General features: G+C 31.7%; 1 protein-coding gene across 1 annotated transcript; it reads left to right on the top strand.

Moving 5' to 3' along the window:
* Positions 1-470: 470 nt before the first annotated feature.
* Positions 471-2530, top strand: J3458_013438 (uncharacterized protein; the record flags this gene model as incomplete). The annotated part of the gene is made up of 3 exons (XM_007808373.2): positions 471-1249; positions 1333-1622; positions 1722-2530. The coding sequence occupies 3 exons, from the start codon at positions 471-473 to the stop codon at positions 2528-2530; spliced, it is 1878 nt and encodes a 625-aa protein (XP_007806564.2).
* Positions 2531-13796: the final 11266 nt, after the last annotated feature.

Raw genomic sequence — 13796 nt, 5'->3', positions numbered from 1 at the left:
TGAGTGGCGACAAATCCATCATCAACAATGCCCATGTGTGTCTCCTGAATGGAGTGACCCAGTAACGCCCCTCGTAATGGCGAGAACGTATGGGACGGCGTGTGTGCCATGTCGTCGCTTGAAGATCAAATGCATATACAGCACTGCAGATCCTCACAGGTGCGAAAGATGTGCCAAGGCAGGCAGGCCGTGTTTCGCAGAGCCACGACGCCGGCGAGTTGCAAAGCATGGTGAGAAAGATGATACTGGAGTTTCCGTGGGAAAGTAAGCAAAATGTGGTGTTAATAAACGACACGCGGCTCATGTGATTACAACAACCGTAAGGCGACTGGCTTCGTAGCAGCTAACAGCCGACGTGTGATAGGGCAACAGGTACTGAGCAGAGTTACTCTGCACGACCGGCCGAGGATTTCAACAAAGTGCAGCCCTCATTTTCAAACTATGACCTGCCCAGCGATCCTAACCGCAGAATGGGAAGTATTGGTGGCCCGGGGAGGGATTGTACCGAAACATCATCGTCTGTCAGCCCACGCCGGGATTCAACGCTGGCCGTGAGAACCTCTCCCGAGGGGACAAAGCCCAATGACTCGGAGGGATTCACACCTCCTTCCTTTGTGTTGCATTCCGAAGATGCGAGGATCTTATCACTGGATACAGCGTTAGACCCAAGAAGTTTAGGGGGCAAATCGAGCAGCGAGAAAGCAGATTCGAGTCTTGGAAGTGGCGACTCCGTCGGCAAAAACGACCCCATTCACCTCAGACTTCTCAATCGACCATCCGCTCAACACTTGTACGAAGGATACTTTACTCATTTCGAGTATAACGTAGGCTTCTTAGACCCTGTGCTATATACCTTCGACTACACACGGCAAAGGTCAAGCTTCTTGTTCACCGTCCTAATGTCAATATCAGCGCGGGTGTTTCGTCCAGACCTGGCCCCAGTCTTGAGAAACCATGCGGAAACACTCCTGGGCAAAGTGTTGCTCTCATGTGAAGCAGAGATTGAAAACATCTGGGCCATCGTGTGCATGTATTACTGGAAAGAGCTCGGAGACAAGCGAGGCTACACGTTGATCGGCTTCGCAATGCGACTTGCAGCAGCGTCGGATTGGCATGGCGGGCGTCGAAACGCTTACACTGGGTTTGATGAGACTACCAATCGAATCAATGCTAAATTAAGAGAGGTGGAAGCAAGAAAGCTCAGAGATCAGGACAGAGCTTGGCTATACCTTGGCAGCCTGGATAGAACGTAGGTCTGCCCGACATTGGTTAAAGACTCAGAGTCCGCACTGATTCATCTTGTCACCGCTCTAACGTGCACAATCTCGCTAGGCTCTCGTTCTTTACTGATCGGCCCATTGCAAGCATTATTATTGCTCCCGACCTGGGCTGTCGAGGCTGGCTGAGAACCAGCAACCCCTGGACTTATCCATTTGGCGATGCAAGAGCCATGGCGGGCCAGGAGCTGACAGACATCGCAAAGCCCGTACACGACTACATATGCTCAACTCGTACACCGCGCTCACGTTCAGACGATACGTCGGATCTTTCCAACGCCATACACAAATTGAATGATGATTTGATCGCTTGGTCCGCATACTGGGCACCGATATTTGTATCGCGTAGGTCAACTTCCCGAGACATTGGTCGTCTCTCTAAATGCGACTACCACACATATTGTCCTATATGCTGACTTGATGGGACCATACCTCATGGCACAGACGAAACCTCTGTAAAGATTCTCGAATCACAAATCTACATGTACGGAAACCAGATCCGCACATACTTCAACTCGATTCTCCTACACCGCGTGCTGGAATCTACGGGTAACTGCGTCACCAGTGAAAAGGCTACGGATGCAATAAGAGCCTGCTATACTACGGCTCTGAATGTGCTTCGGGAAGCTATCAATTTCGGAAAAATGGAAGTCCTATACTATCTGTGGGATACGGCACATCTTATGATTGCTTATGCTGCCATGGTTTTGCTCAAGTTGCTGAAGCAGGCGCCGTACTGCCCAGGTGTATCCGTACAAGAAGCTTACAGCGTTTTGCAAGAGGCAGCAGATGTCCACACCTCTGCAGCAAGGTCGCTATCCGCGGAATCTAATCAAACCGTCGAGTCCGTGTACACAGTCCCGGCTACGACCACTGTGGAAGCTCAAGCCCGACTACTGAAATCGATATTATTTAGAATCAAGGCTGACACAATACCGCCAAGTCTCCGTCCAGCACATCATTCGAGCGCTGCCAGCAGTGGAGAGGCATTTGATAATTTGTTGCCACTCTTGAGTTACCAGGGCACTTCATCCTCTTTTCCGCAGTTGCAACTACAACCTGAAAGCAGCGGGGAGGCTGTGACAACTGGCTGCAATTCAAATGTGGACAATGAGTGGAATGAAGCCCAGCAGATGGCGGAATTGACAAACGAAATGGACTTGTCTCTCGACTCGTCTTTCATCGAGAACTGGTTCACACAAGCGGGATTACTTCCCTGGGACGAGCCGGGCATATTCAAAGAACCTAGATGACGATTCAGCTCACAGGGACAATGTAGGCTATTTTTTCATTGCCAAGTGTGAGACGAATGCTTTGGATAGGGGTCGTGAGGGTTCTGAGAAATGTGGATGGGATATGGATGTCATGCCTTCGCGATGGAGTCCATCTATTCGCCGCTGTATGCATGAGCGCTATAACCCACATCGCTCTATAAGATAATACATATATATTTAGGCTACTATACCCTCGTATATAATTTACGTGTAATTAAATAAAAATTATAATTTATTATTATTTTCACGTTTTTTTTACGTTAAGTTATAACTTAATTAAGAGTATTATAATATATAAGATTTTTAATAGCGTATAATAAGGTAATTATAATAAATTTTCCTTTTCTTTAATAATATTATTAAATTTATTAATATAATTAATTAAGCTCTTAAATATTTTTATTAAGGCTAATTTTATTATTTTTTAATTATTAAAATAATTATATTTATCTCTTTTATTTATTATTATAATTATTCTATTATATTAATTAATAATAGCTATAATACCTTTAAAGAAAGCTATTATAAAGGCGCTAATATTAAGCCTTTTTTACTACTTAAGACCTATTAAACCTTTTATAAGGTTTATACCTTTTTATAATAATTTACCTATAAAAACGAAATAAGTATTATAAGAAGGTTTAATAGTAATTATTATAAGATACCTAATAAAGGCTATTAACTTACATATATCTTATTTATTTATAATTAAAGCCCTTAAAAGCTATTAGCTTTATTAAAGCTTTAATAAGAGATTTTAATAAGGTAAGTTAATTACTTATTTTAATTATAAGTCTTTTATTATATAAATATAAACTATACTTAAACTTATTAGATTATTAACTTAACGTATAATTATAATTAATCTTTAAAGTTATAAGTATATTTAATCTATTATTATTATACGTTATAATAGCTAAGCTTATTATTAAAAATCACTTAATTTAATACTATAATTACTTATAAGGCCTTTAACTTTTTACGCTTTTAAAGCTTAAAACCCTTTTATTTTATACCTTAAAATATTATTTATAATTATTTTTAGCTTTATTAAAAGCTTCTTAAAGATTATAATAGCTTATAAGCCTTTATTATAGCTCTTAAAGCTAAAAATCTACCTTATAAGTTTAAATATTATAAGAGTTAACTTTAAGCTATAATTTAAACCTTTAATAAATATCTTAAAAGATAAAAGTATTTTCTTAATATTTTAAAGATAAATAACACTTATAAAATTAATTATTATAGTTTTTATTTTACGTAAATAATAGCTATTATTAATTAAAATATAATTATAAATATTATATTTACTCTTTTATTATTAGAGATTAAAGATAATTATTATTAAATACTTATATTATTTAATAAGATTTAAGAAGAGTAAAATAATATTTATATTTCTTTAATTATTATTATAAATATAAAGCTTATATTAAAAAACGCGGTAAAAGTTATTTTCTTAAACTACTAATAATAGCTCTATTATTTTCATTTATTTACTATTATTTAAGCTTAAATTAAATGAGATTAATAGGGTAATAAGCTATAAATTATAAATAATAAGAAATATAATACCTTTATAAATAACTTTATAAGTTTATTTAAGGTATTTAAGTAGCTTGTAATTATTAATTAATATAATAACTTTATTAATATTTAAGAAAGAATAAATAATATATATTATAAGTATTAAAGCGTTATTATTTAATATATATTCTAATAATAGTTTAATTAAAGAGAGTAATAAGCTCTTTACTTTCTTTTAAATTATTAATATTTTAATTAGTTAATTAATAATCTAATAGAATTATTATATTATAATACTAAAAGCTACTTAATTATAGGTATAAGTAACCTTTATATAGTACTTTAAGAGCTTTAATAAATAATAATAGCTTTACATTAAAATTATTCTAAAAAAATAGCTTAATTAAAGGTTAAGTAATAGATTAAATATATTAAAAGAGAGTGCTTTAATAAGCTTTTTTATTAAATATTCTTTTAAGCTATAAATTTAATTAACTAATAATATTAACTTATTAAGGTAGCTTAAAAAGGTATTAAAAAGGTATAATATAGCTTTATCTTTATAAGAAACCTTATAAATTTTAATAATAATTTAACTTATTATACGCTTATATTATCCTTAATTTTTAAAATAATAATTAAATGCTTAATAAAACTATTATTTATTCTTATTAATAGCTTAAAAAGCCTTTAATAAGTTATTAATTAAATTTAAAAGAAAATAATATAAAAATTATATTTAATATTAACCTTTAAGATATTAATAACTTAACCCTTTAAATTCTAAACCCTATTAAGGTTAATTATATATGAAAAGCTTAAAACAATTAAATTAACCCTTAATAATACGATTTAATAATAATTTAATTATTATAAGTAACTTAATTACCTTAATTAACCCTACTACGTTAATTAACTTAAATACCTTAATTAATTAAATTACCTTTATAGCTATAATTATAACGCTTAAATTAATAGAGCTTATAATAGCTTAACTTTAGTATTTAAAGAACTCTTATATAAGCTAAAATTAAAGGGTAATTATAGCTAAGAATATAAAGTAATAATAAAGGTAACTTATAATTATTAATTTATTCTAGAAATACTATAATTAATAGAGTAATAAGATTAATAAACGTATAAGTTATTAAAAGTAGCCTATTATAAGCGTTAATTATAAAGAAGAAAATTATTATTATAATAACCCTTTAAATAGCTTAAATTAAAAGCTAGCTTAATAGAATATATACATTTTAAATAAAATATCGGAAATCGCGTTTTTAAACGAATTAGGCCCTTTTAAGGCTGTGATTCCCGGAATTAGGGTCAAAAAATTAAGGTTAACTTTTTGACCCTAGTTAGTATATACTCCACTAATTTAAAGTGGGAATATTACTTCATACCGTTTCACAGTAATTTTTTTAGGCTTATATGTCTTAAGTCTTCTTGTAAGGTAGGTTATTCGGTGTTTCGTCTCTTTTATTAGGGGCTATAATACACATTACAATATTACGAGCCTCAAATTATCGCCGTATCGCGAGCCTTAAATTATTATTGCTATTATCCGATTAGTAAGCTTAAAGAAGAATATCGGTTACCCTAATTACAGAAATTAGCGTGAAGCTACTACTAACCTTCTACTAATATTTTTTTAAAAAGATTTCACGTAAATCTTAGTAATTAAGCCTTTTACAGGTAATAAAGCTACCCCTATTAGCTTAATATATTATAAGTAAAGATAAATAAAGGTTTATGTAAAATATTAGATCTTTACTTAAATTTATGTGTTATATCTAGCTAATTTAAGTCTAGCGCCTATATTATATTAAATTATACGTTAAAATTAAGGTTAAAAGATTAACCCTTATTCCGGGAATCACAGCCTAATGCTACCGCCGCTTAATGCTATTAAATTTTAAACCTATTACTAAGCGCGTTTTAAATAACACGTTATACAGCTATTTTTTTATGTTAAGAACACACTAAGAGGTGTGAGATATAAGGTTCCCAGCTAAATCGGGTTAGTCGTATATATATAGCGCTCATATATATAGCGGCAAATAGATAGACTCTTCGCGATGTAGTCTGTATATATAGTGCATCACATAGTGCTTAATATATGTATCTCGTCACCCTAAATTTAAAGTAGAGGGGATACTTATAGTGTGGGCAATACTATTAATACAAAGAGATACACTACTTAACAATGAAAGCCGCGGTATAATAGGAGATTAGTAGGTCCTAGAGAGGATTAGCATTATCAGTCGGCCGATAACAGCTCTCCGCGCAAAGCTACCAATATTAAACCTAATCTTTTGCAATAGCATACCACCCTAAATTAAAGAGGATTTGTATAATACTAGTAAAATGGCGAATACCTAGGCTTATAAAGGAGTTGTTCACGTATCTTCGCGAGAAGAGGAGGCTAAAGCAAAATTTAGCTACTATACTTTTAAGTGCGTAGTTAGAGAACTTATATCCGTGAATATATAAAGTCTAGTTAAGAAGTAATAAAGTTATTTGCACTATTACTAACCTTTGCGCACCTCTACCTTATAGTAATAAAACCTTAATGGAAAACAGGTTACCAGTATTCTCTATACGCTCAGTGTTCTCTATACGCTCAGTGTTCTCTGTACGCTTAGTATTCTCTATACGCTTAGTATTCTCTGTACGCTTAGTGTTCTCTATACGCTAAGTGTTCTTTATACGCTTAGTGTTCTCTATACGCTCAGTGTTCTCTATACGCTTAGTGTTCTTTGTACGCTCAGTGTTCTCTGTACGCTTAGTGTTCTCTGTACGCTCAGTGTTTCATGTACGGTCTGCATCGCTTGAATTTTGGGCGTCTTCTCTGACCTTTTGGAATGAACAGGACCCAAAAAGGCCCTTTTGGTCATGATAGTTGCTTTTCTAAGGGTCCGGGTTGAAGGGAGCCCTAGCAGGGATTTCAGGGGCTCTGAATAGGTATAGAAGGGGTCAAATTTGCAGGGCCTTCAAAGAAACCTTCATCAATCAATTCAATTCAATTCAATTCAATCAACATTGTCAAAAGCTTCAGATTCCGCTGTATGGGCTGCTGTTATATTTCCAACAGATCTCTGCTACAGGGAATATCGTAGTTTTCCTCTTGTATATAACAGACCAGAACAAAACACTAATTACGACGCATCTAGTTTTCTTTCTCGAAAGGGTTGCTAAGCTGTAGCTATTTCAATCTGAGTAGTTCCTTAACCTTGATTAATATTCTCATCTGTCAGCCCAGTCAAAGATCGGAGGCGGAAGGGTTGGGGTTCTGTCGTCGGTGGTAGAGGTCTTCCCAATTTGATATACTTCGTTGGGTTTAGACAAGTTTCGGGAGATTAATGTGAGCGGCGTTGTGATCGAATTAAGATCGACTGTGTAATCATTTGGACTGAGCCGCTTGCCCATAAGAGTTACGGACTGTGGGCAATTAGCCAGGGCCTCCACGTCACCATGGACGAACCTGTTACAGCCTGAAAGGGGGCCGTTCATCAGATGGACCAAGCGCTAGGAATCGCCGAGGGCTATGACGACTTATTGGCCGCCTACAATAAACTTCAGAATCAGAAGCGGAAGTTTTTCTTCATCACATGTCATTGTCTATGAATTCTACTTAACGCTAGCATAAAATATTAAAAGGTAAGAGCCAGTAAACAGGTTTAGCTCTCACTCTAGAGGGGTCTGAGCTTGAGTCCGTGTGCTCAGGTAAAAATGAATAACGTTGCACTGTTAGGTTAAAAATGTGTCTTCCGAAACTGTTAGTCGCGATAGTTGCTTTTTCCGGGCTCAAGTTAATCACCACACAGGGGTCTTCAGGCCGGACAGGACATTCAAAGAGGCTTTTGAGTACTGCCAGACTAACCATGCCGTTACTTGTGATGACGACTACTATGGAGAGCTGCTGTCGGTACAAGTGGCTGATTTAGGCGGACCTAGTTGAGCGGCATGTATAGTACTCTGCAGATCTAGGGCAGTCTCTCACAGAGGTGTAGGTATCAGCGACATGCCATACATGACTTCTTTTGTCCAACTGCATCGATGCTACAAGCCTCCGAAAGACTGATCACAAATCAGAGGCAGAGGCAGACCATACGAGTTGAGGGGTAGAGTCCTAATGTTGAATAGCTTAAATAGACATCTTTAGCTACGCGTTCCTGTAGCGATCTGATTGACCTATACATTGTATTTCGTTGACGCCTACTTATATGCAATGAGATACGGTATACAGGTTCAGCTGAGGCATTTCTTTCACCGATAACCACTCTAGGCACTCGCACGTTATTTCGTTCTTCCGTAGTACCTAGTATAATATACCATGTCTTACATTAACCGCTTCGACGTGTGAGTACTTTACGATGGCAAGCCATGCCGGCTTTGGTAATGAGAGGCTGTGTAGCGACAAGGCACCTAGAGAATAATGGGTTGAATGTTTCCGTGGTAGGATTCCCTGAATCCGTGAGCGGGTCGTCCTATTCGTGCTACCAACTCTAGCTATTCGTGCTATTACCGCTTAATTTAGCCTAGTGGTTAACTGCCTACACCCTATTATATATTTTCACATACACTTACATGGTTACGCTCGCTTTTTAAAAATTTAATTAATAGTATTTAAATGTATTATTTTTTTAATAATATAGCTTAAGCGAGTACTAGTAGAGTATAAATCGCTTAAAAACGTGATTTCTAGTGTTTTTAATAATTATATATATATTTATAAGCTGTTAATTATTTCGCTACTACTATAAGTACTACTTAGGCTCTTAAGGGGTTATCTATAAAGCTATAACTCTTTTAGCTGTGTTTAAGGGATAATTTCCTTAATTTTTAATAACCCTAATACTACTAGTCTACTACTTACTTTATAGCTTATTTACCTATTAATTAAGTTTATATACGATTTATAGCGTTTCTTAATCGCGCTTATAATTATTTCATAAGTCTTTATTATTATTACGTTTTAAATCGTATTTCGTAATAACTCTCTTATTACTAGGGTAATGTATATGAAATTATATAGCAGAGCGTGGTAGGTTAAGGTGTAGGCCTAAAATCAAGGTGGTAGTAGTAGGCCACTACGAGACCTTAGTACCGTGTAAAAAATCTAGTATAGTGCTAGCACTATAAAAGCCTATAGCACGATACTATAATTTTACATGATAGAGGTATAGTGCTGGCTAGGTGCTAGTAATATGCTGGCATGGTGCTGTAAGGTGCTATAAGGTGCTATAAGGTGCTAAAAGCTGCTACACACACTAAAAAAAAATGCACCTTATACTACACATTACTAATTTATATGATATTAATTAATAGCTTTTTATAAAGCTTTTTTTTATATAATATAAAAAGGGATTTACAGGGATTAAATTTATAACCTTAATTATAGAGTATTAATTACGCTAGTATTACATATAACTATTACGGTAATTACGATTAACTAACTAAGGTGCTTATAATATATTATATAAAAGGTACCGGCCCTAAATTTCGGGCACCTTCTAGCACCTTTTAGCACCGTGCTGGCACCAGCTTTTAGCACCTCTTAGCACCTTAGCACCCCCCCCAGCACCTTTATTACGGTGCCGGCACGGTGCCCGCACCGCTACAGGTCCCTATAGAGCCCCACCACTGGGGGTATTAGCACGAATAGTTAGGGTTGGTAGCACGAATAGCACGGCCCCCGTAAGCATGCCTTAGGCATCGTTAATTTTTTCAACTTTTATTATTTTCATCTTAATAGTATAGCTCTAATCGTACCTAATATAAAGCGAGTAACTATTAAGCTAAAATCTAAATCGAACCTAAAGCCTATAGATTTAAACGTTACTAGTTATTATAGCACCCCTAATCTTCTTTTTCTATACTACCTTAGTCTACATGCTATTTATTTTAGATAATAAGAAACTAAATCTTAATGCTATATTAGATGAATTTTAGACTTAAAACGCTTAGGAGCTTAGACAGGCAGAGACGTAGCTTATTTAATATGTTAAAGCTAATAATCTCTTATTCGATAACTTAATTGCCTCTCGTATTATTAGAAATAACTACTAATTAAAGGTTATTTATTTCTAGAAGGAAATAAGGCACGGTATATTTTAAACACGTATCTAGTCTTTAGTAAACCGAAGGTTAGAGACTAAGTGATAACTTCTAGGCTTTCTCTCGTAAATAATACTATAGGATAAAAATTATTCTAATAGCGTAAAGTAAGGCTAATAGTTTAATTCATTTAAAAATAAGAGTATTAGCTACTAAATATTAACTTTAAAGTTAATTTATAGTTATTATTAACGCTATATTGGTAGTATTAACGTAAAGAAAAAGAAGAAATTCTACTTTACCCACGTTTATTATTAATATAATAATAATTCTAAAAGATTTTTACTAGGTATAATCTTTATTTTAAAGCTTAAAATAATACTATTAATAAATTTTAATTACTTTAAACTAACTTTTACTATCTAGAAATAAGATAAAGGGGGTATAGCTAGCAATAATAAAGTAGAACTAAAGATTAATCTCTCTATTTATTCTTATAATTTTAATAGATAGTTCTAGACAGACTATTAACTTAAAGGGTAGAAGGCTATCTAAATGTAAGAGCCTATTCGTAAGTAAATAGCATTAGACTTTTATGTTAATAGCTAGCTTAATTCAGAGCATTAATAAGAAAACTACATTTTCAATTTTCAGAAAAGCTTAAATAATTAATAATAAATCTAATAAAATACTTAAATTATAATAATAAATATATAAATTAGCTAATATTATAACCAATTAGCTTATATAAAAAAGTGGGTCCTTCTAGCTTATTATAAGCTTAAAAACTAGATTATATAATTTTCTAAAAACACACTATACTATACTATACTATAAAAACTATAAAATATAGTTTTTAAAGTTTTAAGCTTATAATACTATATAAGGACCCACTTTTCTTAATATTAGCTTATAATATAGAATTTATACTAGTTATTCGTAAAACTTATAATTCTATAAGTATTTTATTAGATTTAATATAATTTTTTATATTTAAAACTATAAAAACTATAAAACTATAAAACTATACTACAGTTAATGCTCTAGCTTAATTACCTTAAAGCCGAACTCGTTTAGTTAAATTTTAACCTTTTAAACAATATAGTAATTACTCTCTTTACTTAAGTATATTAAATAAAAGGCTGTCTCTCGCATTAAACCTAGTAGAGAAAGAAAAAGAAATAAAGAAGTATACTAAACGAGAGCGACGGTATATATAATAGAGTATAGCACCGCCTAGTTCCCGAGAAAGATGCTATTATAAATAGAAGCTATTATTAACACACTATTATTCGTTTATAACTATAATATACTAGCTCTTTACTTATAGAGTATAGCTCCTAAAAAAATAAAGTTATAAGCCTAGCTAAATTCTACTTAAATAATATTATTTATTACGTTTTTAAGCTTTAATAAATTAATAAAAGTAAAGGCAAAGAGTAGAGATATTCGCTACTAAGGTACTAGCTAGAGCTCTTACAAATATAGTAAATACAAGTGTATTATATATTATATTTTATATTATATTATATTTTCGTGTATTATATTTAAATACATTACATTACATTCCTAAAATACCTATAAATATATTTTAAGTAAAAAAGACCCTTGTTTTTTTAACTTAAAATTATAAGGTTAATTATAAGGGTTATAAGGGAAAGTTTTATATTATTAAAAAGAGCTAAATTAGCCCTTTAAATGCCCTACTTTTTATTACTATAAATTATTATCTTAAAAAGTTATAAGCAATTAAAAATTCGCTCTACTTTACTTACTTTTTATTTTAAGATATAACTTAAAAGCTTAATATCTCGCTTAATATTCACACTTTAAGGTTACCTTTTAAAGATTTAAAATCACGTGAATTTTAGCTTTATTTTAATATTTAATATGCTTATATAAGCATTTATTTACAATATTAGATATTTTTCAGCCTTATAATACATGTATAGGTATTCTTATCTTATAATATATTATATTATATTATAATATAATATAATATAGTATAGTATAGTAAGAAATATAAAAAATATAATACTTTTAAAGGTCTAGTACTAGCTATATATACTATACACTAATCGGATTTAATAAGAATACCTACCGCTAATATTTTATATATTATATATATAACTATAGGTTAAAAGTTAAACTTGAAACGCTATCTCTACTCGAAGAGAAGTCCTAGAGTATTAACTGTAGTATAGTTTTATAGTTTTATAGTTTTTATAGTTTTAAATATAAAAAATTATATTAAATCTAATAAAATACTTATAGAATTATAAGTTTTATAAATAAATAATATACGGCGCCGAGCTAGCGCCGAGTAAGAACTTACCTTAGATTAAAAAAAGCTTGTAGGAGCTATAAGAGACGAGAAAAAGCCTAAAAAAACGACGCGCGTTAGCTAAATCCGCCTTAAAACGACTGGAAAACGAGCTAATATAGGCACGGCTTTAACGAGCTCGTAAAGAGAGCTAGGAGTTATTATAAGGCTAGCCTAATATTAAAGGCTATAAAAAGAGGCTATATATATAAAAATTAAGGGTTTAAAGAAGAAAGAAAGAAAGGAAAATTAATAGCTTAATTTAAAGCTCTTATAAAGACTATAATAGGCCTTTAATAGCTAGTAATAGCTAGTTAAGCCTAGCTAAGTAGCTTTAAAAGTAAGAATAAAATAAAGTTTATTATAATATATTAATTATACTAAGAATATTTAAAATATAGTATTATATTAGGCTTAAGATAATATAATATAATATAATATTTAAAGAAAACTACGTGATAGCCTTAAATACCTAAATATTAAAATAGCTATTTAATTAGCGTATTAAAGCTAACTTAAACTTAACTTAAACCTTTATTATACACGCTTTAATAAACTACTATTAAAATAGCTAATTTAATAGGTACCTTTAACCTATATAATTTAAAATATACTTTATATAATTATAGGTTATAATAAGGTAAAGATAACCTAGAATAAAAGTAAAAGGGTTTTTCTTTTTATATAAAGGGTTTTCCCACTTAAATTACATGTAAAAGTACTAGAATAGCTATAATAGCTTTAAGGTACTTAAATAAATAAATAATATAAAGTTTATATTATAAGCTAATATTATAAAAAGTAGGTTCTTATATACTATTATAAGCTTAAAACTTTAAAAACTATATTTTATAGTTTTTATAATATAATATAATATAATATATTTTTAAAAAATTATATAATCTAGTTTTTAAGCTTATAATAAGCTAAAAGAACCCACTTTTTTATATAAGCTAATTAGTTATAATATTAATTATTTTATATATTTATTATTATAATTTAAGTATTTTATTAGATTTATTATTAATTATTTAAGCTTTTTAAAAAAATGAAAATATAGTTTTCTTATTAATACTCTAGAGAGAACCAAAAAAAGATAACTAAAAAATATATAACACTAGGTATTCGCTGATTATTACCGACCTAACTACTAATCAGAGCATTAGAAGTAGAGTAGTTTTGTAGTTTTGTAGTTTTTGTAGTTTCGAATATAAAAAATTATATTAAATCTAATAAAATACTTATAGAACTATAAGTTTTACGGATAACTAGTATAAACTCTATATTATAAGCTTATATGAGAAAAGTGGGTCCTTATATAATATTATAAGCTTA

The sequence above is a fragment of the Metarhizium acridum genome (assembly GCF_019434415.1).
Source record: "Metarhizium acridum strain ARSEF 324 chromosome Unknown scaffold_276, whole genome shotgun sequence".
Classification (NCBI taxonomy): Eukaryota; Fungi; Ascomycota; class Sordariomycetes; order Hypocreales; family Clavicipitaceae; genus Metarhizium; species Metarhizium acridum.
This window is presented reverse-complemented; position numbering and strand designations above follow the sequence as displayed.